The 23,595-nt window shown below is 42.8% G+C and overlaps 1 protein-coding gene across 6 annotated transcripts in view; it reads right to left on the bottom strand.

The window, feature by feature from the left end:
* The window catches only part of UROS (uroporphyrinogen III synthase), a 33,480-nt gene extending 9,953 nt beyond the window's left edge, over window positions 1-23,527 (bottom strand). For 2 of the 6 annotated variants that reach the window (XM_008580965.1, XM_008580962.1), the window contains exons 1-7: window positions 23,283-23,297; window positions 14,698-14,786; window positions 14,413-14,496; window positions 13,215-13,311; window positions 10,732-10,806; window positions 7,925-7,987; window positions 6,128-6,202 (exon numbers count right to left, since the gene is read on the bottom strand). In XM_008580965.1, the coding sequence (XP_008579187.1) occupies window positions 6,128-6,202; window positions 7,925-7,987; window positions 10,732-10,806; window positions 13,215-13,311; window positions 14,413-14,496; window positions 14,698-14,760 (457 nt within the window). In that variant the 5' untranslated portion in view covers window positions 14,761-14,786; window positions 23,283-23,297. Of the gene's footprint in view, window positions 1-6,127; window positions 6,203-6,262; window positions 6,338-7,924; window positions 7,988-10,731; window positions 10,807-13,214; window positions 13,312-14,412; window positions 14,497-14,697; window positions 14,787-22,965; window positions 23,083-23,282; window positions 23,298-23,456 lie in introns of those variants that run through there. The other 4 variants (XM_008580964.1, XM_008580963.1, XM_008580967.1 and 1 more) reach the window with 4 other exon arrangements.
* Between the last annotated feature and the right edge of the window lie 68 nt (window positions 23,528-23,595).

The raw sequence follows: 23,595 nt of genomic DNA, 5'->3' as shown, positions 1-23,595 counted from the left end.
CCCTACATCTATCCATCACATATAAGAAATTTTAATAGTTGTTGGTCACACAAAAACATTGTGTATTTTTCTGTATCCTTAAGAACTCTCGAGCACATCTTCCCTGGTGACTGCAATCAGACGAATGCACAAAACAAGCTCTTCCTGTCCAGCACCATCTCCACGGAACAGCAGCTAAACAACTGTAGGCTACTTTATTTCAAGTATGTATAACAGCTACATGCTGGTGAATGTCTTCTCTATTTAAACTGCTCTGTAAATATCAGTACCAACATAAAAGAACGCATGAGTCAGGAAATTGTTAAATACAGGTAATAGATACCTGCTGATTTCTCTCTTCCAGTGTAAGGAAGTGTTTTCATGCACTGTAGATGCCGTCCCTAGGGACATATTTTTAAAGCCAAGTTCAGGTGCTGTTTCCTTAACCTAAGCCCAGGTGTGCCACCCATGTCTGTGTGTTTATGTGTGTGTTGGGCCGGAGGGAAGGGGAGGGTAGGGATTTGCACAATGCTAGGGGCCAAAGCTCTTCCTGAGGCAGCTGTGGAATCCAGCAGGAAAACCAGGAATCCAACTTTCCAGCCAGCCTGACCCCAAAGGCATGGCAAGGGGCCTTTGGAGGATTCTAGAATCTCCCTTTCAAAACATCTCTTCTGAAGGTCCAGCAGAGAACTGAGTATTCTTATTCTGACTCCTAGAGGGATGGGAAGCCCCCATGGGGCTGGGACAATGTGATGAGGAGCCCAAACCAGTGCTCACCCTAACCTGGACTGCTGGGGCTGCCTATGTCTTCTCAGCAGCTGTGTTTCAGCACCTGGCAGCACAAATGTGAGCACCTGCCATGTCTTGGCCAACATTAAAGAAAATGGCCCTCAGAAATCTATAGTCTGGAACATTCCACAGGAAAGCAACAAGGCAGTCACTGGGGGCCTTTTGCTTAAGGAGCTATTCAGCTGTTCAGACTCAAATGTACTTTTAGTCTGCCTCCAAAAGTGCTTCTCCACAAAATAGTATCAAGAAAACTCTCCGGAAGTGTCAGGCTGAGAGCCTCCTGCCCTTAGGGGATCCTCACCTCACACGGCACTGGTTGCCTGAGAAGAAAGGGGACCACCAGTCTTCACCAGTAGCAAATGGCGAACACTTTCTTCCCCAAATCACAGTCTCTGGAACCGTATGTTTTTAACTTGAAAACGTCTCTCAGTTCTGGCATATAAAATGTTCTAGAGAAAACCTAGCAGTGATGACCTCTTTTTGCATACAGCCCAGTTAGAGAGATTAGGTTGGAGTCTGTATCACCTCCCAGCAGTGCAGACTATGACATCGGTGCGAGGCCCTGCTGCCCTTGGAGATGAGCTCTGAGGTCAGGGAGTCCCAGCAGGCCCCCTTTCCTCCAGGCTCAGGCCGCTGTCAGCAGTAGCTGCCCTCATGGGCCTTCCCCACAAGCCTGTCCATCATCATGGACACAGCTAAACCCCAGACACCACCATGGTGATTCAACAGCATGAAGGATGTGTCCAAACCCACAAATGAATGGGACGAACTCTTGAATCCACTTTCTTCACTTGAAAAGATTCCTTTGACTTATTCACCTGATGGAAAAGAATTGAGCATATTTTGGATGAAGAAACTTCCAGAAGCACATAGAACAAGGAAAATAAGAAGAGCTTTGGAGTCGGCCATCCTAGACTTGAAACCCAGCTTAGCACCAATTAGCTCTGTAACTTTGGACGTTACCCCCTCTCCAAGCTCAGTTTCTTCATTGGTCAGTGAGTCTAATAATCATCCCCATGTCAAGGGCTTGGCACAATACAGTAAGCAAGTAGAGACAATATAAACAAAATGCCAGTGTATGCTGGCACGTAGCAGGCCTCCGACCTCCTTACAATACTCAACAAATGAGTGTTCCTGCTGGTATTTCTGTTATCCCTGCAGTCTCTAGGACTGGTCTGGAAGCTGCCAGGCCAAGAGCCATGGAGCAAGGCAAGCTTTGTGGGAGGTGGCCCCCTTTCAAAGCAGGACCCACCACAGCATGCCAGGCCCTTCTCTGCTCTTCTCTTGGTTTGGTGATGTCTCTGCAGGTTTTTTAAAATGCTCTTTCTATTTAAGGGATGTGTTTCTGAGAAACTCTTACAAAGTCCTAGGACAATGGAACTGGGTCCTAATCCAGTGGCTCCCTGTTGGACCCAACCCTGGCCAAAGCTAGTGACAGCCTGGGCTGGTGCCACAGGGAGGGGGCAGATGCACTGAACTTCCTGCCTCAGGTCTGGGAACAACCACTTCAGCCTGATACTGGACACGTGGGTGCTTAGAAAAGTCTCAGGACTCTTGATCATCAGGCAACCTGCCTGTGACTCTCCAGGCCACCCACTGCTCCCACTATGCCTTGCTCCCCTGCCTCCTGGACAAACCTCTCCTTCTACCTTCTCCTCTCTGACTGGGATGGCATGGCCATGGCTACTGCCCAAGGAAATCCTGTGCTTCCCGTAAGCTCCTCAAACACAGCTCTCCTGTGACAGGGAGGCCATGGCTGTGTTCCTTTTATGTAGACATTCCTGAAGACCTTGACCTTCTTTTGGTCACTCCAGCCCCCTGTGATACTGTGATATAATAGGCAATACATATCTTAGGAAATATTTATTTGATCTTCACCCCTCATTCCTGGCGCACAACTTCTAAAATGCTTGAAATTTCCTGCATGATAGGAGAGAAGCATTTTTTATTTACAATAAGCTCCTTTCAACCTTACTACAGTTTATGCTAATGAGGTGACTCTTGATGGGCTGCTAGACAGCCTCAGGATGGGGGCTGGTTGCCAGAGGAAGCAACCCTGTGACTAGAGGCTTGTAACTTTCAGCCCTACTCCCTGACCTCTGGAGAGGGGAGATGGGCTGGAGACTGAGTAGCTCATCAGTGGTCAATGAGTTAATCAATTGTACTCACCTAACGAAGCCTCCATAAAAACACTGAACCATGGGTTTGGACAGTTCAAACCCAGGTTGGTGAGTTCACCCACATGCCAGGAGGGTGGTGTCCCCAACTCCACAGGGACAGGACTCCTGTGCTTGGGACCCTTCCAGACCTCACCCTTCATGCTTCTTCATCTGGCTGTTCATCTGGATCCTTTATTGTATCCTTTATAATAAACCAGTAAACTTAAGTGAAATGTTTCCCTGAGTTCTGTGTACCATTCTAGCAAATTACTGAACCTGAGGAGGGTGTCATGGAACCTCTGATGTGTAGCCAAGTTGGACGAAGTGTGAGTGACCTGGGGACCCAATACTTGCATCTGAAGTGGGGGGCTGTCTTGTGGGATTGAGCACTTAAACTGCGGGGTCTGTGCTAACTCTGGGGAGTTAGTGTCAGAATAGAATTAAATTGTGGGCTGCCCAGCTGCTATCTGGAGAGTTGACCAACCAGTTGTTGGTGTAGGGAAAAACCCACACATTTGGTGTCAGAAGTGCTCTGGGGGGAGAAACAGATGCTAGTAGCAGTAGCAACCTCACCACACACAAACTGTTTATACCTCTTTTTGTCATTTAATCCACCCTGCCTTGTAATGGTCACTGATATCTATGTCCCTCCCACCCCACTGCCCGCCCCAGATAAGGTGGGAGCTCCTAGAAGGCGGGAATGGAGACGGACCCCTCTCCGGCCCCCAAGCCCTCTAAAGGCCTGGCACACAGGTGCTCCTGGGTAAGTGTCTGCTGCACCATATTGAACTGACTTGTTCTTGTGTGACAGGGAGGGAGCATGGGGGATGGAGCAAGAGAGGCATCAGTCAGTGCACCAAGTGCCTGAAAGGCCTGTCCAAGCCGATGAACATGCATCTGCTGAGCTCAGGAGAGCACAAGCTTGGGATTTCCACATGGCTGAACCACTCTGTGGCTGGGGCTTATTTCTTTGAAGGAGAATAATCAGAAAAGACCCATCCAGCTCTTAAAAGCTGGAGGCCCTGTGAGGCTCTGCCTTCACCAGAGTCAAGCACACTTACCCCTCCCCCTGTGGGAACCCCAGCCCCTGAATCCCAACAGATGGAGGGACTCAGCTGGCAGGTACTCCAGGGCAGGTCGATGGAGAGCAGGTGCTCAGTCAGCTTTGCTGACTGTGCTGGGCTATGGGGACAGTGATGGCTTCGCAGTGCTAGGTCTGAACTCCAACCCTGCCACTTCCTAGCTTGTGACCTTGGACAAGACTTGTCACTTGGTCCCCCAGAGCCTCTACAACAGCACAGCCGAAAAGAACTTTTGGTGATGATGGGAATGTTCTGTGCTGTCCAGTGTGTTGCCATTAGCCACGAGTGACAACCGAGCTTGTGAAATGTGCCCAGTGTGACTGGAGAACTGAACTTTTAATTCTATTAGAATTAATTAATTAAAATTTAAATAGCCATATGTGTCTAGTGGCTACCATCCTGGACAGCACAGCTTATAGAGAGGATGACTGTGACTTCACAGGGTGGTGGTAAAGATCAGAAGAGATGAAGTAGGAAGAGTCCACCGAGCCTGGCAGTACCTCTGCTGTTCCCTGACTGCCTTCTGCTGCCTCTCCTATAGACTGCTCTGTCCAGGGCCCAACTGAGCTCCAGGGATCCTAAGCCCACAGTGGAGTAAAAGATACAGGACTTTTTCCAGGACTCACTCCCAGTGGTGCACAGAAAAATACAAGCTAGAGAACCTTCAAGCAACAGTAATGGCTTATGGCAGGAAGACTGTATAAGACTTTAGTGTACAAGTTTGCAGATAAAGAAGGAACACCACCACCTTAAGGAGGAACATTTAACACATACATCTTATTTTGCCTTAAAACAAAACCATCCACTACTGTTTCAGAAGCCATAACAAGACCTAATATTTAGGGTGTTCTCTCTCCCTACCCACCCTGATATCACCACCCAAGGGGCAAAGAATACACCCCTCTCCAGGGACAACCTTAGAGGAAAACCTCAGCTGTCAGCAGTCCACCTGACCCCTGCCTCCCAGCTTGGCAGACACCCAAAGAATCTAGAATGGGGTCAGCAATTACAGCACTGGGTCAGAGCCAAGCCCACTGTTTGTGTATTGTCTATGGCTGCTCTGTGCTACCACTGCAGAGTTAGTGGTTCTGACAGGGAGCATTTACCTGCAAAGCCTAGAATATCTGGTCCTTAGCAGGTGAAGTTTGCCAGCCCCTGATCTCAAGGAGCAATGCCCTGATTTCCTCTTTGGTAATGTAAGGCAAGATGGTTCTACTTCATTCTCCCATGTGGGTATATAAAATATCTGGTCCTTAGCAGGTGAAGTTTGCCAGCCCCTGATCTCAAGGAGCAATGCCCCGATTTCCTCTTTGGTAATGTAAGGCAAGATGGTTCTACTTCATTCTCCCATGTGGGTATATAACATCACACCTACACCAGGGAGGGGTCGCATGACAAGGCTGCAAGAGCCTGCTGGATTGTCTGCAGTTGGATTGGACACTCCAGTAGGGACATCCAATAGTAGGGAAGAGAGAGGATGGGAGATGTTACCTGGAGGCAGGACTGCCTACACATGCACATTCAGCCTTCCCATCCCTCTCGCTCCAAAATCTCTGCTCTGAAAATCTCTGCCCCTGTGTTCTCCTGAAGTCTCAAATTCCATAATTTGCCTAAGGTTTAATCCCCATTTAAATGCAAACATCCTTAGAACCAGTGCCATTTTAGGTTCCAGTGCTGCCCAATGATGAGCTTATTAGGCAAGTCAGCTCTTTATCTGGGAGCAAATTTGGGGGAGGGAATGTAGAGAAGGAAGCAGCTCCTAAGCAGAAGGGAAAAGACACAACTCAAAAAGGGAAGAGCTCCCAGCAGCACCTACTGCCTCTGCTCTCTTTAGGAGCACGTCAGGTGGTCTATTCTGTCTTTGTCTCCAAACATTTCGTTTTGTGTTACATTTCAGTTGACTCAAGTCCTTTTGGGACGGGGGTAAGAGGTGGGCTAAATCTCAAACAAGTATAGACACACATGAATACCAACAGGTTATGGTCCCAGAGTGGCTTACATGCTGCTCATCCATCAGTATCACCCCTGAGAATATATTCTCTTCCTAAGGTAGTAGTTGTGAGATCAACAAACGAAAAAAAAAATGGGCTTCATTTGGGGTGATCTTTTTCTACTTACTGGAACAAATATACTCTGCAAGCTTTTCTGCACTTCCACAGTTTTCTCCTTCTGCATCCAGGCCAATTTTATTCACTGGAAAACAACAAAGAAATGTATTTCTTTACATGTTTGGGGTGATCTTTTTCTACTTACTGGAACAAATATACTCTGCAAGCTTTTCTGCACTTCCACAGTTTTCGCCTTCTGCATCCAGGCCAATTTTATTCACTGGAAAACAACAAAGAAATGTATTTCTTTACATGGTTATTAAAGCCCTTTTGTTCCTGTGTTGTTTTTTAATGTGCAAATACACAGGCATACACTTTACAAATCACACAGAGAAAGTCTCTTGAAAGCCAGTGTAGGAAGATCACAAGTGTCCACTCAGACATGAAGGTGCTGGGTCCTGGCCCCACCCTTCATAGACTAGTGGCTTTGAGTAAGGCCTTAGCTAGCTCCTCTGAACCCCACTAAGCTCATCTACAAGAGGAGAAAACAGCAACCAGATGGGGCTGTATTATTAAGAATTATGTGAGATAATGAGAGAAAACTCCTTGCTATCTAGAAGGAGCTCAATAAAGGCTGTTTTCTTACATTAGTCAGGAGATGGTAAGCATTTGGGACCTACAACTTTTTACAGGAGTCTGCATTGGAGAACCCTCATTCTGTTAGGGAGATGAGGCCAGCCCCCATTCAGAAAGGTGTCATGGGGTGACATGGCCAGACTGAAAGGGAAGGGAGGGGAGAAAGAGCTTCCTAATAATCTGCCAATGGGGACTCCCAGCAGAATCAATACAAGCCATTTAAGGTGAGTGGCCAGTTTCGTGAGACTTCTATTCATGAACTGAGTAAGAAGCAGATAAATGCAGGCTCTCCTGCACTTTTCCAGACAGTGAACACTTGGCCACTCTGCAGAGGTGTTGACAAAGGAAGGGTCAGCACTGCTACCTGCCCTCAAGGATGTGGAACTCCTCTGAGAAAAGATGCTGTGGCCATTCCATTTATGAGTCACACAAGAGTCTGGCTAGTAATAAACCAGTTTCAATGTAAACACCATCAGCTTTTCAATTTATGAATCATTAAAAACATGCTGAGTCAAAGAGAACAAAGTCACGTGCAGCTGTAAACTTTGTCCAGGAACAAAGCCCTCGCTTATGCTGCAGTGCCAACCCAAGCTGGGCCTCTCTTCTGTTTGAGTTTGGAAGGACTAAATGCACCAAAGAATCTTAAAAACCTCCCCAGGAACTGAACTGAGACATAAGAACTTGCAGTGATGCTGGTACTTAATATTGAAATATATTTGCATTTTTTCACTAAGTAATGAGTCAATAGGAATCACACCTAGAACACTAACTCTCAAATACAGCTTTGCTGTTCACAAAGTGAGCACCTGCTCATTTGATCCTTAACACAACGACAACGCTATGAGCAAGACAAGCAGAAATTACTACTGCGTTTGAGAGAGGAGGAAGCTGAGGCTCTGCGTGGGTCAGCGAGGGCAAGGACGGGGCTATGGAGCTGTATGCTCCACCCTGCAGCCCACAGAAGGCTCTCAAGAAGTGTTTAGGAAATGCATGTTTGGTTTAAGGTCTCAGCGCCTGCATGTGGCAAGGCTGGCTCTGGTCCCAGTCAGTAAGGACAAGCATTTCAACCAACACTTGGGCTCAAGCAAGCCCATCTTAAGGGCCTTCTCCAAGTAATGACTGACAGCGAAGTGTGAAATTATCCACAACTGTGTTAAATAAACCAAGCCAATCACAGACAAACCTGTCACAGAGTATTTTTCACATTTGAGAGTTTAAGACATTGACTGACACAGTGGATCCAGTTTTCTGGGCTTGTGTAAACAGTGGGGTGAAATTCTCTGCTGGCTGATGTCTATATTGAAAAGATAACACTTGGTAAATCTGAGAGTAAAATAAAATCTTTAGTGCAAAAGCAAATCAGTAATAATCAGGAAACCATATTTGAAGACATTAACAAAGTTATGGATAAGATAATTTCCATAAAGTCTTTCCAGTGAAAAAAATTCATGGCTTTAAAAATGATAAAATATCTGTGTGCTTATGCAGTGGGGCATGGTGGCTTTGGAAAAATGCAGTAATGGATTTAAACAATGACTGTACCACTTTTTAAGCATGTGAACCTGGCAAATCACATCCTTTCTCTTAGGCTCAGTTTTTATTTTATTTGAAATCAGGAAAATGTGCTTACTAAAGCCTTCCTTATGAAAATGAGAAATCATATACATAAAGTGCATAGCATAGTGCCTGCTGTATAACAGCTACTCAAAAATGATAGCTGCTATTAATTATAGTAACAGTAGATAATAATTTGTTCAAACAGTACAATTATACAGCTCATGATGAAGTTGTCTTAAAAAGCATCTTTCTGTGCTCTGAGTTATTCATCGCAAAACTATCCTTTGTGGGGTAATTAGTCTGGGTTTAGAAGGCCAAGCACCAGTGACCTCTCAATGTCTCCCAGGTATCAATGCTGTAATCAGATGGGGGAGGTAGGGCATTTCACTTTTGGCAGTTGAATGGAAGGCTTTCCCCCTGGGCTGGCTGAGTTGTAGGGTATCAGCCCACGAGTCAACCAACTCTGCTTCTTCAAGACAAACTGAAATCTTATTAAACTATGCATGAATTATACAGCCAAAATAAGCTTCTCAAGAGATTTTATGCAGACCAAGTGCAAAGTTACAGAGCATATACTTTTCTCCATCTATTAATAATCAGATTGTAAGTCAAGTTGCAACATTTATGAAGAAACACAGACATCTTCTCTCACTGGACTTCCACACTGAGACCTGTTGCTGTTCACCGGACTCTGTCTTCATTTCTATTTTGAGAAAAATGTCTACCTTTTCTTCCCTTTGCTTCAAATGTCCTGCTCTCCTGACCCAGACCACAGACTCTGCGAAGCCACAGCAGCTCCTCTGCTGCAGCTTGACTCAGGGCTCCCAGGTGACGTAAAGTGGCCCCCAGTAACCCCTAGGATTCGTGCCTCAGTTGCTTGAAGTCTTGAGACATATATTTTTATCACTGTACCACCATTGTCTTTTTTCTAAAATGCATATATTGATCCCGCTAAACTCAACTGAAGGTTGTGTGATAGCTCCAAATGTTTATCAGCTAATGTGCAGAAGTTTGAATTAGTAGTAAAAGAATCAAAAGGGGAAAATATACGAATATTTTGCATATTTGATAGCTGTTTTTTGTATGCAAGTCAGAAATTGCCTGTATTATTTTCTTTCCTCGTCTCATTTAGAAAAAAATAAATAGTAAAAGAAAGTACAAGCAAATTCACAACTTATTTTGAGGGTGATGACATGTGGGAGTGTAGGTGGTCCTCCTGGCAACCAAGCCACTGATTGCTTCTCCCTGGCTGATCCACTGAGCTTGCAGTAAGAGTTATGCTGGGCAGAAGAGCCAGGCATCATCTTTTAATTAGCCTAGCAACTCCCAACTGGTTTCTTCCCCAACCTCATTTTGTTCTCTGGAAAACGTGCTTTCAATTCTTTTTGTTTTGTTTTTGGTGGCTGACCAGTACAATGCTTTTAATTCTTGAACTTTTTTTAAAAAGATGACTGGTAAGGGGATCTTAACCCTTGACTTGGTGTTGTCAGCACCACGCTCTCCCAAGTGAGCCAACCGGCCATCCCTATATAGGGATCCGAACCTGTGGCCTTGGTGTTATCAGCACCACACTCTCCCAAGTGAGCCACAGGCCAGCCCGAATTCTTGAACTATTTTCACTCACACTGCACCTTCCCCCAATATTTTTAAATTCATTTAGACAAACTGCACCATTTTGAAACAAAGTCACAAGCTAATTCATTCATAATTGCTAAGCATTAAGTATTTAAAATATTTTAATGTTAATTTTTAATGACTCTTCACAATTTATGCTTTAAAAATAATATATAAATTCAAGACTATTTGGAAAAATGTAGAAAATATTAAGAAAACTGAAAAAAACCAACTATGATACCACTACCTGAAGATTTAGGCTTTTTTTATTGTCGTAAAAATATATCCTATATATATATATATTTTGTAGTAAAAATATATACTATGTGTGTATATGTATATATGTACATATATACACACACATGTGTAAAAGTGTATATATGTATAAACATATACATGTATAAACGTATATATGTATATACATATACATGTATAAACGTATATATGTATATACATACGTATGTATATGTATGTAAGTATATATACGGCTATGTGCGTGTATGTATATAGGTATGCAAAAAACAAAATTTACCATTTTAACCATTTCTTAAGTGTGTAACTCAGGGGCATTAAATACATTCACAATGGAATTAGTGGGCCAAGAGGTACAAACATTTAATATTGAATACATACTGATTAAATATTTCTCAAAAGGTGTGAAGCAATTTTTAATGCCATTTAGCAATGTTTGAATATATTTGTTTCATTGCACCCTTATCAGTAGTAGTATACATTTAACTAGTTAATTACTTTTTGCAAATTTAGTGAGCAAAAGATAATATTTTTAAGCTGAATTAAAGTTTTTTTTTTTTTTTTTAAAAAGGCTAAGCCATTTTTTGGTGTTTTATTTTTACCTTAATTCCTTACCTAGAGAAGCAGTAGCATTTCCAACCACATACACTGACTTAGCATTCCATTTTTCTCTCAGAGACTTCTCCCAGACTGTAAAACATGAAATTATATGTGAGTTGCAAATACCAAAGTGGCCATTTGGACTGTTGCCCAAGGTTGCTTACTTATTCCAAGAGATGTGTGAGCAAGGCCAGCTATTAATAACCAAATGTAAAGAACAGCATCTCAAACTACAGTTCCATTTTCATATTGTTTTTATTTTGCAGGCAAATTTTAAAAGATCACTTTGGCAAATGTTTCAGTATGCCTGGCTTGAAATATTAACTCATTTCCACAGTTGGCACTAAAAGCATTTTTAATTTTTTTTTTTTTCTGGCGGCTGCCCAGTACAGGGATGGAACCCTAGACCTTGGTGTTATCAGCATCACGCTCTAATCAATTGAGCTAACATGTTTTTAATGTGTACTAGAAAATGAACATAACTTGAAGAAATCACTTTGCATGGTAACATTAAAACTAAAAAAATCCAGATATTTGAAGAAAAAGTCACTGGTCATTAAAAAAAGCAACTTAAATATCTAATAAAGCAATATAATTAGTTTTATTTGGGACATAAATCTGAAAGCAGCAACAAACTGTAATCTCAGATGAGAGGGCTCATTTATCCATTAGATCAAAGTAGAAATAAATTTTAGGTTCAATAACAAACATAATTTAAAAAAGAACACTACCATTTTACAACCAAAAAAATCAAAAGAAATACAAAGAGAAAATGGATTAGGTAAATATATCGTAAGGCCACTGGGCATTCAGTACATTGTTAAAAGACAAGGAAACAATAGTTCTTCCTAAATATATGAGAAAATGCTTTTCAACCTGTAAAGCACTATAAAAAGTTATAGTGTGCATTCTGGGTTTTTTTCTCTTTTTCATTATCTTCATCATCAAAGCACATACAAAAAGAAAAATACAACTGGAGGACAAAGCATCCTGAAGCACCACTAGGAGACAGTACACATGCTTCTCTGCCTCAAGTTTCTTTCTCTCCTTTGGAAACAATAGTACCTTGGTTCTGTCCCTGTACTGGCCAGTCACCGAACCCCCCCCAAAAAAAAAACAGTATTTCGGTTCTGAGTTTCTTAGGGTCCTCATCCCTAATAAAAGCACCAAGCCTTCTCTCCAACAGCAGGCAAATGTGTATATGAAATCACCAAGAAGGTGATTTTTTTCAGGTTATAGTAAGAGGCCAGTTAAATGTGAAAAAAAAAACAGTATTTCGGTTCTGAGTTTCTTAGGGTCCTCATCCCTAATAAAAGCACCAAGCCTTCTCTCCAACAGCAGGCAAATGCGTATATGAAATCACCAAGAAGGTGATTTTTTTCAGGTTATAGTAAGAGGCCAGTTAAATGTGAAGACAGATAATAATAACCTACTATCCCTGTCCCTGAACTCCCACTACGCTCCAGGCTTCACTTTGGGACAGAGACTCTACAGCTTGAATCATGTGTGGTCTTGGAGAGTTTCACACCCTTTGTTCTTCAGTTTCCTCACCTGCCAAGTGGAACTACTAACTGTACCTACCTCAAAGGATAAGGCATTTAGGACAGAGTCTCTGGCACAGAGCAGGCACTCAATAAGTTCTAGCTGCCGGTAGTAGAAGTAATAATCCCATGATTCAGGTACTATTGTGCCTACTTCAAAGACAAGGAAACAGGGTCAGAGAGGTGAAGGAACTCTCCAAGGTCAGAATGGCTGCATGAACACAGGCCTTCCTCACTCCAAAGTCTCTGCGGTAACCACTCTCCCTGCTCATTAGCACAACTGTAGAGCCATCGGCCTGGGTGTGAAGGCTGGCTCTGCACTGACTAGTTCTCTGACCCTGGACAACTGTTTACTCTTCCCAAGCCTCAGTGCCTCTTGGTTGTCTAGGATTAAATGAGATAACAAAATGGAGTATTTAACACAGAGCCTGATATATAATAGGCACTCCATAAATGTTTGCTAGGGAGCTATTCAGTTAAATTCATTAAGAAGGTAGTTGTTCAGTCAAAGCCTGGGGCTCTGTCAACATGCAGTGCCATTTTCATCCTGCTATGATGGAGAGGGAAGGTGGAGAGAAGCAGGGTTGAAGAGATGACAGAGTCACTATGTGCCTGGCACGGTACTGACCAATTTCTCCTATATTGTTGGAATCCCTTTGAGGAAAGAGCTATTTATTCTATTTTCCCCTGAAGAGACTGGTGCCCGAAATATTCTGAGAGGAGATAAGAACGCCCAGCAGATGGCCATTTAAAAGACAGTAGAGAGAGTCCCCCTCAGCCACATCTGCCTGGGAGTTTATGAAGCAACTCTGTCTCATTTCCCCAGGAAGTATCTGTGAGCTGGCACTGCTAGGCATCCACATCTGTCAGAAGTGCAGCTATTTTTAGAATCCAGTATCCCAACAAAAGAAGGAGTAAATAAAAGTCCAGTGGAACTCACAGCAGACCCACTCTCACCTTCGGTTTTGTTGTTTTTCTCCAAACACAACTCCACCGCTTCCACTGCTCTGGGGCTAGTAAAAATGAGTCCCGTGTAACCTTCAGGATGAGACAGCTACAGACCAAAAAGCAATAAAGGAATTTTATATAATGGTGACGTTAAAAAGCTCACAAGGAGCTCTGACCCCAAATTCCCAATGCTCACAAAAGTAATAGGTAAACCAATTCTTTCCACCCTTCCACCCATCCAGCCAAGATTTATTGAGTGCTTACTATGCACCTGGAACTACTCTAGGCCTTTTAGCACATACAGGTGAATTCACTTCAAAGCACTTCCCTCAAGCTCACAGTCTAGGGGAGAGGCAGACAACTGCAACACAGGGTGACATGTGTAACTGCAGCAGAAAGGGGCAACCTGACTCAGCTTGGGGCTGGAGTGGGGTGCAGGTAGAAGGGTAGACTTGACTTACATCTGTGATAAAACTAGAATATTCCAGGGGTGATATCCATGCTGAAGCCCTGATTTTCAAGGATAATAATGGTGATACAATCTACTGAACACTTATTCTGAGATAGGTACTGGGCTGTTGTATACATCTGACTTCACTGAAGCTGTGGGCACTCAATCTTTAATCTGAAACACTTAGAAGGCTTTACTGGGCATCTCTTGCAATGCCACTCCTATACATGGAAGCACAACTTAAGTTGTGGGCAGAAGCCCTGGGTTTGAGTCTCAGCTCTGTCTCTTACTTGCTGGAAGCCTCAGCTGAGTTGCCTAACCTGGGGCCTCAATCTCTAAAATGGGAAAATAACACCTGATGGCCTGCTTGGCAGAGGTTGGGGCCAAAGGGTAGGTTAAAAGAGAGGATGAATGTGGGAGGGTCTAGAACTGCTGAGAGCAATGCAGGTTTAGGGCTCTCACTATCACCTGCTCCTGGGCCCTGATCTCTTGAGTCTGGGTGGCTTTCTGGAGGAGCTGGTACAGACTCAGCCAGAGAACCCCAACAGCAGCAGTCTCCTGAGCCAGGCAAGGTTGTGCTGCCCTTGCTTAAAGTTTAGCAGTAAAATTATGAGGGGTTAGTAAAACAGTTCTTCTAGCTTGGACTGGCAAGGATTCTACATAAACCAAACACTAGCATGGTGTTTACCAGCACCACACTCTACCGAGTGAGCCACCGGCTGGCCCAAGCATGGTGTTAGATACCACAGGTCTTACCTTCTCAGAGAAACTGGGAAGAGACAAAAACTCAAATGATAAAACAGGGATCAAAGTGGCTTCAAGTCCATGTAATCCCAATTCCTGCAAATGAAAGAATATAGTTCTGGATTGGCCAGGGCTGTCTTCATAATAAGGAAAGGGTCGTGGTATCACATTTATGATTTACTCTGTGTCAATTCCTCAGAGTTTTAGCAAACTCCTCCCCCGCCAGCTCCAGCCCCCTTGACTCCATTTGTAAGAAAGCTATTTGCTTTATGGGACAAGGAGTCTCAGACTACTTACCCTGATATACGGATCCTGGCCACAGTCATCCTCCTTAGCATCCTTCAGCAAAAGAACTTTCATTACTGCTTGGCAGTCCTTACAGGGCTCTGTGACAGAACAGAAAACAGATCTTAATTAGATCTCAAAGACTCTTCCTAAGCAATGTTGGATGTGAATGGAGCACAAGAAGGTAATCAATTGCTTGCTAAAGAGACCTATCCCTTCCACATGATGACTTAGCATTAATGGGCTTGTTATTTCTGAAGACCTCTGACACTGATAAGGCCAAGGGAGAGCATGTTAGCAGTTGATATCACTTGGAAAGGCAGACGAAAGCCATTAGTGAAAGTCAAATGTCCTACACCAAACATTTACAGCTCCTAGAAGAGAAGTGGTGCAAATTATGGGTTGTATCAATAACAAATAGAGAAATAGATATCTTATATTTTGAGGTGATAAATAAATAATTATTTCCATTTCAAGATAAATACACTAAGTACGCTCATAAACACTTTAGGAAATAACTATATGGACTCTTTCACTTCTCAAATGATGTTTTATAAATGTTGTCAAGTATCATGAGATAATAAAACAACTTGAAAATCAATTTGACAAAATGTATCAAAAGCCCATACATTCATACCCTTTCTTCTTGTAATTTCACTTCTTTATGAGGCAATACTCATAAGTGTCTACAAAGATTAACATAAAAATGTTCATTCTGGCATTTTTCATAATTGCAAATAACTGGAAACAACTGCAAATAACACCATTGTTAAATAAATCATGGTACAGTTATACAAAAGTATTAAAATATTAACACATAATTATATGAATTATTTAATCACAAAATGATGTTAAGTAAAAAAAAAGAGCAGGATTCAGGATTACATAAATACTATGATTATATATATATATATATAAAAGAATATACACCAGAATATTAATAGTAATTATTTCTGAGTAGTAGGTTAGGATGATTATTTCCTTCACCATTCTGTTTTTTTTTTTTTTCTTTTTTACAATGAACAAGAATTTATTTCTCTTGTATTAAGGGAGAAAAAGCACATTATAATCATCCAAAAGGCCTCAAAATAAATGCTGCTGAAGAACTGCAGAATAAATCTGCTTGCGAGGCAGATTAACATAAATAGCATTAGACCCATCAGTTAGTTAGTTAATAAGTATTATGCAGTGGTTCATAAGAGTACATTGTTTGAAGCAGGGAAGTGTTAACTCTGGGAGCCATTACTTATAAGTTAGTATTGAATATATTTCTGGAATATTATAATATCCATGGAACATCTCAGGAAAATTTGGCTTAAAATGAATTGCTTTGTATCTAAGCAACCAAACCTGGGTGAACAAATAATGATTATGAAATCAAGTTCTGATTACTGCTGCTGTTGAGGTGTTACCTAGAGAGATTGGGGACTTGGGGAAATGGCAATGTGGGTCTTATCATTTTCTCAAGTTACTCAAAATGTGTCTCACACAGAAATTAGGTGTCTGCCTTGCTGCGATATTCACTTTTTTTGGTGTCTGGTCTGTATGGGGATCTGAACCCTTGACTTTGGTGTTGTCAGCACCACACTCTTGCAATGGTTATGTATCACCTTAACTAGGCTATTGTTTCCAGTTATTTACAAACATAAATCTAGATGTTGCTTGTGAAGGTGTTTTGGAGACATGATGAAGTCCATTGTCAATTGGCTTTAGGTGTGGGAGATTATCCTACATTATCTGGGTGGGACTGAATCCATCAGTCCAAAGGCCTTCATAAAAACAGAGCTGAGGCTTCCCTGAGGAAAAAGAAATTCCACTGTGGACACAGAGTCAGCTTGTGCTGAGTTCCAGCCTGCCCTTCTAAAATGCCGGCCCACCGCCGCGTTGGCTTGCACCATGGATTCAGACTTGCCTTGCTAACCCCCACTGCTCCACAAGCCAATTCCCTGCAGCAAATCTCCCGAAATTTATCACTTGTTGGTTCCGTTCTGATTGAATTCTAACACACTTTCCAATTTGGGGGCGCCAGGAATCTGGCATGTCACTCATAACAGGTAAAATTTGGCATTTCTGCTAAAGCCTAAGTCCCTCTGGGGCACGCAAAGCAAGCAACTAGTGTGAGGATTAAACAGCTGAGGCAAGACGTTGTTAGAAGCCAACGATCCTGTGGCCACGGAGCTCCACTAGTCCCCTACTACATCCCTGCCATGGTTCTAAGCTCTGGGATACAGACCCCCACATTTTCAAGGGACATTTTAGTAACACTTTCAAATACCAGCAGCCAATCTCTCACAAAAGCATTTCTGTACAGTTCTCAGGCAGTGTTGCCTAATCTGCACCTGGAATCTCCCTCAGGGAAATTAGGTCTGCATTATTTATTGGGGGTGTGTGTGTGTGATTTCAGATACTAATAAGCACTGTAAGTTGATGTGGCAGAGTAACTGGGGTGCTGATAGCTAGTTACCTCTCCAGGGAGGCGTCTCTGGGGAGGTGACATTTGAGTGGAGATCTGAATGACAATAGCAGTAAGGAGAAATTTCAAGCGTCAGAAAGGGGCCCAGGGAATGCCCAGGAGAGAACAGTAAGTGTGGTCAGAGTGTAATGGACAAGGTGGACTTTAAATTTCATGAGAAAAAAGAATCCAATCAAGACTTAATGATGCAATTAAGGGTGAAACCATCTGTCCACAACCTAGTTTGAAATGGTTGGGACCAGGTGGCAAATAAGTGTCTTTGAATCCCAACTGAACTTTTTTAGGTATGTCCAGTTTAATCCTAAGTCAACAAATACTTAAGAACAGTAACTGTGTAATATGATCCCTGTTTCATGATATTTACAGGAAGGTAAAACAGGTATTTTACAAATTAGTAAAGACGATGTTACACTGCAATAAGTCTTCTGAAAGAAGATTCAAGATGCTGTGGAAACATGACTGGCAGGTCTTATTTGGACTGGGAGGTGGGACACAGATTGTCAGTTGCCCATATATATCCACTCTTTCCTTCTCCCTCATAGAAATGGAACCCCTCACTGTTAAGTGGGCACATAGTTGCCTAAAATAAAAATATGTAGGTGGAGGTTGCCAGATTACTAGGTTCGGGTCAACAGGAGGCAAGACAAAGTGATGTGTACAACTTGTGGGTCCTGCTCTTAGAAGGAAATGTCCATCCCTCCCCTTCCCTTTTCTGCCTTCCCTTCTGGCTGCAATGTGGATGGAGCGGCAACACTTTGTACTTGCAGAGGACGATCTAGGGATGATGGAACAAGACAGAGGGAGCGTCGGGATCCCTTTGTCTGACAGAGCCATCCCGCCGGCCAGAACTTGTACATCAGAGAAAAGTAAAGTCCTACCCTATTTTAGCCATTGTTCATTTGGATCTCTGTTAGAGTAGTTGAACTTATATCCTAACTAACACAGAGGTAAGAAAGGCTTCCTTGAGGAAGTAGACTTAAGGCTGGGTAGGAATTAGCACACTGCGGAAGCTCCAAGCTAGGTATGCCCAAGGAACAAAGAGGATATTACAGAGGAGCTGGAGTGTACAGGGCAGAGTGGTGAGAGGTAGGGCCGGCAAGACGGGGGTGGGGGTGGGGGTGGGGTGCTGGTGTCGATCACATTAGGGAGTTTGGATCTTATCTTAATACCCACAGAAAGCTTCTTGCTTATGGATTTATTTCTCCTCTTTTTCTCATTTCTTTTTGCCCTTTTCTCTTCCCCTTTCTCTATGGGGATAACAGAAGGAAGGAAGTGCGGTGTCACGGAACAAGCACAGGACTAAAGTCCCAGGTGCCAGCTTTATTACTCATGGTGTGATCTTGCTTTCTCCTGGGTTAAATGGGAATAACCTCTTTCCCACCAAGCCATAAGGTTGGTGAGTGACTTTAAAAGGATAATAATGACAGCTAACACATTTATTGAGCACTTACTATGTGCCAGGCACTGTTCTAAAAGCTTTATATGCATTAAATCTATGAGGTTTATGTGGAAGCTGAGGCATATAGAGTATAATACTCATTCAAAGTCTCAGAACTGCTAAGTGGCAGAGCTAGGATTCATACCCAGGCAGTCTGGCTCCAAAGCCTGTACACTTAACCCCCATGCTATATGCTGGCTCTCATATACTTTGTGTGGAGGGTTAGAAATCTTGATTCTCATTTGATTTTAGAATAGGGTTTTTAGGTAAATGCGTGTATGGGGCAAAAGCCCTCGGCTAGGAGACACAGTCTACAGACAGAGGGCAAAAGCCCATTTAATCAATTCTAATTAAATAATGTTGATTCTCATTTGATTTTTAGAATAGGGTTTTTAGGTAAATATATATATGGGGCAAAAGCCCTTTAGTAGGGGGCCACAGCCCACAGGTACCGTGGCAAAAGCCCATCTAATCAACTCTAATCACTGCTTAGGTAGGGGATTGTATACTTTAATGATTTTAGAGCTAACAGGTGGTTGTTATACCAATCCTGTTAAGAGATTTTAAGAATTGCTGAAGGGAAAGATGTGAAAAAAACATTTGCTAGGGGTAAGCTGTCTGTTGGGGGAAACTTTAGAGATAATTGTACTTAGATTTTATCATGGAATGTAACTTTTGCTTAAGGAGAGGTTATACTTTAGATAATGAGCCAGTTTGACCAACTTAGCTTTTCACTAATTGTACTTTGGAATGTCACATTGTTAATTTTACTGATGTTACTAGTTTCCATTGTTAAGCTATACTTACCCATAGAAAACTTTTGTAACACTGCCCATGTCTTTGTGTCCTTTTCTAATGATTGGATCAACTGATTTTCCTTGTGAAACTTCCTTGTCTTTACAATAAAAAACAGAAGCTAACATTGAATGGTTGCTGCACCCAGTTTTCTCCTTCTAACAGAGGAGTGCGTTGCTGGGGTGCAGACCCTTCGGGCTTCTCAATGCATTCATGGTGTTATGAGTAATCCTTTCTTCATCTCTGTTACACAGTGAGAAGTGTAACACTTTGCATACAAAAATGTTTGGGGAAAATAGAGGTATGAAAATATAATACATTTAAGTGATATTTAAAATATCGCTATAGTACAAATTGCTTAGTTTAATTATGTAATCTCATGAAAGCAAAATCAATTTAACCACAGCAAACAGAGAAAATATTTCTTGGGTTCTAATCTGTAGTTCTTTTAGGTAATAAAACTAATGCCAGCAAGAAGCTCAAACTTCTGGATAATAATTATTAAGAGATTCCCTGAGATGTACTGCAGGGCTTGACAAACAAAAAAAGAAGAAAAAAAAAAATCAAATTACCAAGGTCAAGGGTTTGGAATCCCATACCAGCTAGCCGCAAAAAAAAAAAGAAAAAAAAAAATCAAATTACTATCCTTGTCCCTTCTCTGCCATCACTGAAGGTATCTCTAACATAAAATTATAAAATTAAGAGAAACCACTGCTGATGATTCTTTGCCACGTTACAGTCCCATATTATCAGGCTGACTGAGGAAGAATCAGTTGATAGCTGCACACGGACAGTCAGGTTAGTACATTACCACTTTGGACTTCGGGAAGAGGCCTAGTGGACTGTAAGGGGCTTGGACTAAAAAGCCAGGCCCTGTGTTCTGGTCTAGACTGCTCTTCCTTTAGCCTCAATTCCTGCATCTCTAAAATAAGCTCAGAGCCTTTCAACAGCAGGATTTTCTTAGGGACTTTCTATCCCGTAGTAGATGCTTGGTAAATATTTGTTTACAATGTAGGAAAACAACACTTTAAAATCTATCTAGCATCTTTGAAACAGGGAAAAAGATTACTTTCCCCTAAAAAAGCAGGGAACTGAGTAGATTAAGGCTATTTCACTGGTAAGAAATAACCATGCCTCAAACCCACGCTTTCTGTGTCCTGCTGCTCTGAGTGTCAGCAATAACAACAGCCACCCTTTTATTGAGCATGTGCTCTGTGTTATTCACTGGGTGTATTAGTCAGGGTTCTACAGAGAAACAGAATCAACAGGATAAATCTGTATCTAGAAAGAGATTATTATAAGGTATTGGCTCAAGCAATTTTGGAGGCTGAGAAGTCCCATAATCTGCCATTTGTAAACTAGAGACCCAGAAGTAGATTCCAGTCCAAGTCTGAAGGCCTGAGAATCAGAAGCCCCATGGGAATAAGATCGATGTCCCAGCACAAGTAATCAGGCAAAGAAAGGATGAATCTTTCCTTTTTTCATCTTTTTGTTCTATTCAAGCCCTCAATAGATTAGATAATGTCCATCCACTTGGGGAGGGCAATGTACTTTTATCAGTCTATTGATTCAAATACTAATCTCTTTTGAAGAAACTCTCACAGACACACTAAGAAATAATGTTTAACCCAATATCTGGGCATCCCATGACCCAGTCAAGGTGACACATAAAATTATCACACTGGGCTAATAAGCATTTTACATGCAAGATCACAATCCTCATTTAAACCTGCAAAGTAAGTGGATATTACAGGAGGGGAAGCCAAGTTTCTGAGAGGTTTGAGTAACTTGCCCAAGGTCACACAGCATATTAAGTGCCAGAGATGGAATTTGGATCCAGGTCTGAAGCTCATGCTCATTTTCCTAACCACTTGTTACCACCTCTCTGCTCCTTTAAGATAAATTCTGAGCTAAAGATAGAGCCAGTGGTAAGAAATCTAGTTCCTGACTGAGTTAAGTTCCCTGGGCCTGCTTGAATGAGAAAACCATAGGTGGGCCATTTATTCACATTTGCTACTCTAATTCACACTCTGACCATTGGGAACTACGCTCAACATTGGCAACTAACCTCAGGGAACAAAGTAAGGCTCCCCCCCGCCCCTGACTCCATCTTTTAGCAAAGCAACACATGTTTATTAGGGAAAGTACAAAATTTGCAAACTACAAAAAAGCATCATAGCTCCTCTAAAAATTAAAAATAGAATTACCATATGATCCAGCAATTCCACTTTTAGGTATATACCTCAAAGATTGAAAGCAGGGACTTGAACAGATATTTGTACATCCATCTTCATAGCAGCATTATTCACAACAGCTAAAATGTGGAAGCAACTCAAGTGTCCACTGACAGATAAATGACTAAACAAAATTTGGTATATACATACGATGGACTATTATTCAGCCTTAACAAGGAAGGAAATCCTGACACATGCTACAACGTGGATAAACCTCAAAGACACTCTGTTAAGTGAAATAAGCCAGCCAAGAAAGAATACTATACAAGGCTACTTCAAAAAGTTGGTGGAAAAATAGAATTAAAAGATAATGTAAATCTTTCCATGAACTTTTAAAAGTACACTTTTATGATTTCACTTATATAAGGCTCCTAGAGTAGTCAAATTCATAGAGAAAGAAAGTAGAAAGGTGGTTGCCAGGGGCTGGGTGGAGGAGGGAAGGGAGAGTTTCTGTTCAGTACAGAGTTTCAGTTTTGCAAGATGGAAAGAGTTCTGGAAATGGACTGCAGCCATTGTTGTACAACAATGCGAATGTCCTTAATGCTACTGAACCATACCCTTAAAATTGTAAATTTTATCTTATGTATATTTACCACAATAAAGTATAAAGAAACAAGGAAAAAACTACCCATGATGTCTCATTGTAACCCTATTGATATGTTGGCATGGTGCCTTCGAAGTCCTTTTTCTAATCTTAACCTTCTGATAGGTCTTTTTGACAGCTTCCCGTCTTGTACATTACAGGAAGATGTTTTTGCACAGTTGTGGGACCCAAAGTGGCCATTTTAAGCTACCCATCAGATGTGGAGACCTGATGTGTACGTATATTAATATCCACACGGCCTAGGAGACAAGAGGTTCTCAGCAAAGATGCGACTCACAGAACACAGTCATGGGGACTCCGAGGTACCCTGATTCTATCTCCTACTGATGAAGGATCACTGAGGTCATCGCACTTTTGCTTAAACCTTATCAGCGATGGCCACCTCACTACTGGAGACAGCTTATTCCATTTTTAGAATCAAACATATCCAACCCACTCCTCTCATTTTAAAGGAAAAGATGGAGAACCATAGATCCTATTCTGAGAAAGCTGTCTTCTCTAATTAAGGATTTTCTTTCCGAGTGATTGTCTTTACAACGGACTGCAAAATGGTAGCCTGTGGGTCGACTGGTGGATGCATTTTATTTGGCACGGGATTTAAAATTCAAGACATTTTTCGTAAAAACTCAAACTTCTAGCTTTTCTTGTAATGGAAAAATCTGACAACACTGGGCTAGTATTTCCACTTGGCAGCTGAGGGGTACGCACTCCCTAGTTTGCCACAGTCTTTAATTACCCGACCGGCCCTGAAGCGTTTAAGGTTGCGACGCCTGCTTGAAAGAGCTTCCAGGTGGAGCAGCGCGCTTCGGGCGCGCCAGCCAGGGCAGGATTCGGCTCAGCTTCCTTCCATCACCGACAAGCCCGAGCCTCCAGCCGCGCTGAGGCGACACCGCAGGGTCGGGTCTGAGGCTGGCGTGGGGGCGTCCACAAGGATCCGCGGACCCTGCGGCCGGGGCCAGACCAGAGCTGCGGCCGCACCAAAGGCCCCACTCTGTCGCATATCTCTAGGGGCTACAGGCGAGGCTTCGCACGTCCGCGGGCCGCGACACCTACCTCGCGGGGCAGGCGAGGCCCGAATGCACTAAGAAAAGGGACCGTGCCCGGCACAGCGCACGGAGCCCGACAGTCACCCGGTCGGGGGACGGTGTCTCGCAGTCGCAGCGAGTGGCTGCTGAGGCTCCAAGGGAATGACAACTAGGTGGGCGGCCCTTCCCCACGTAGCCTGACCTGCCGCGGCGACCACCCGCGTCGGGCCCGGGGAACCCTGCACCTCAGCCGGGACACGGTCGCGGAGACCGCGCCGCTCACGGCCGGGCGCTCGCGCATGCGCGTCGACACCCAGGCCGGCCGGGACAGTAGGGCGGTC

Source organism: Galeopterus variegatus, unplaced genomic scaffold (assembly GCF_000696425.1).
Source record: "Galeopterus variegatus unplaced genomic scaffold, G_variegatus-3.0.2 Scaffold2225, whole genome shotgun sequence".
Taxonomy (NCBI): domain Eukaryota; kingdom Metazoa; phylum Chordata; class Mammalia; order Dermoptera; family Cynocephalidae; genus Galeopterus; species Galeopterus variegatus.
Note: the sequence above shows the minus strand (reverse complement) of the source record. Positions and strands in the feature narration are given on the sequence as shown.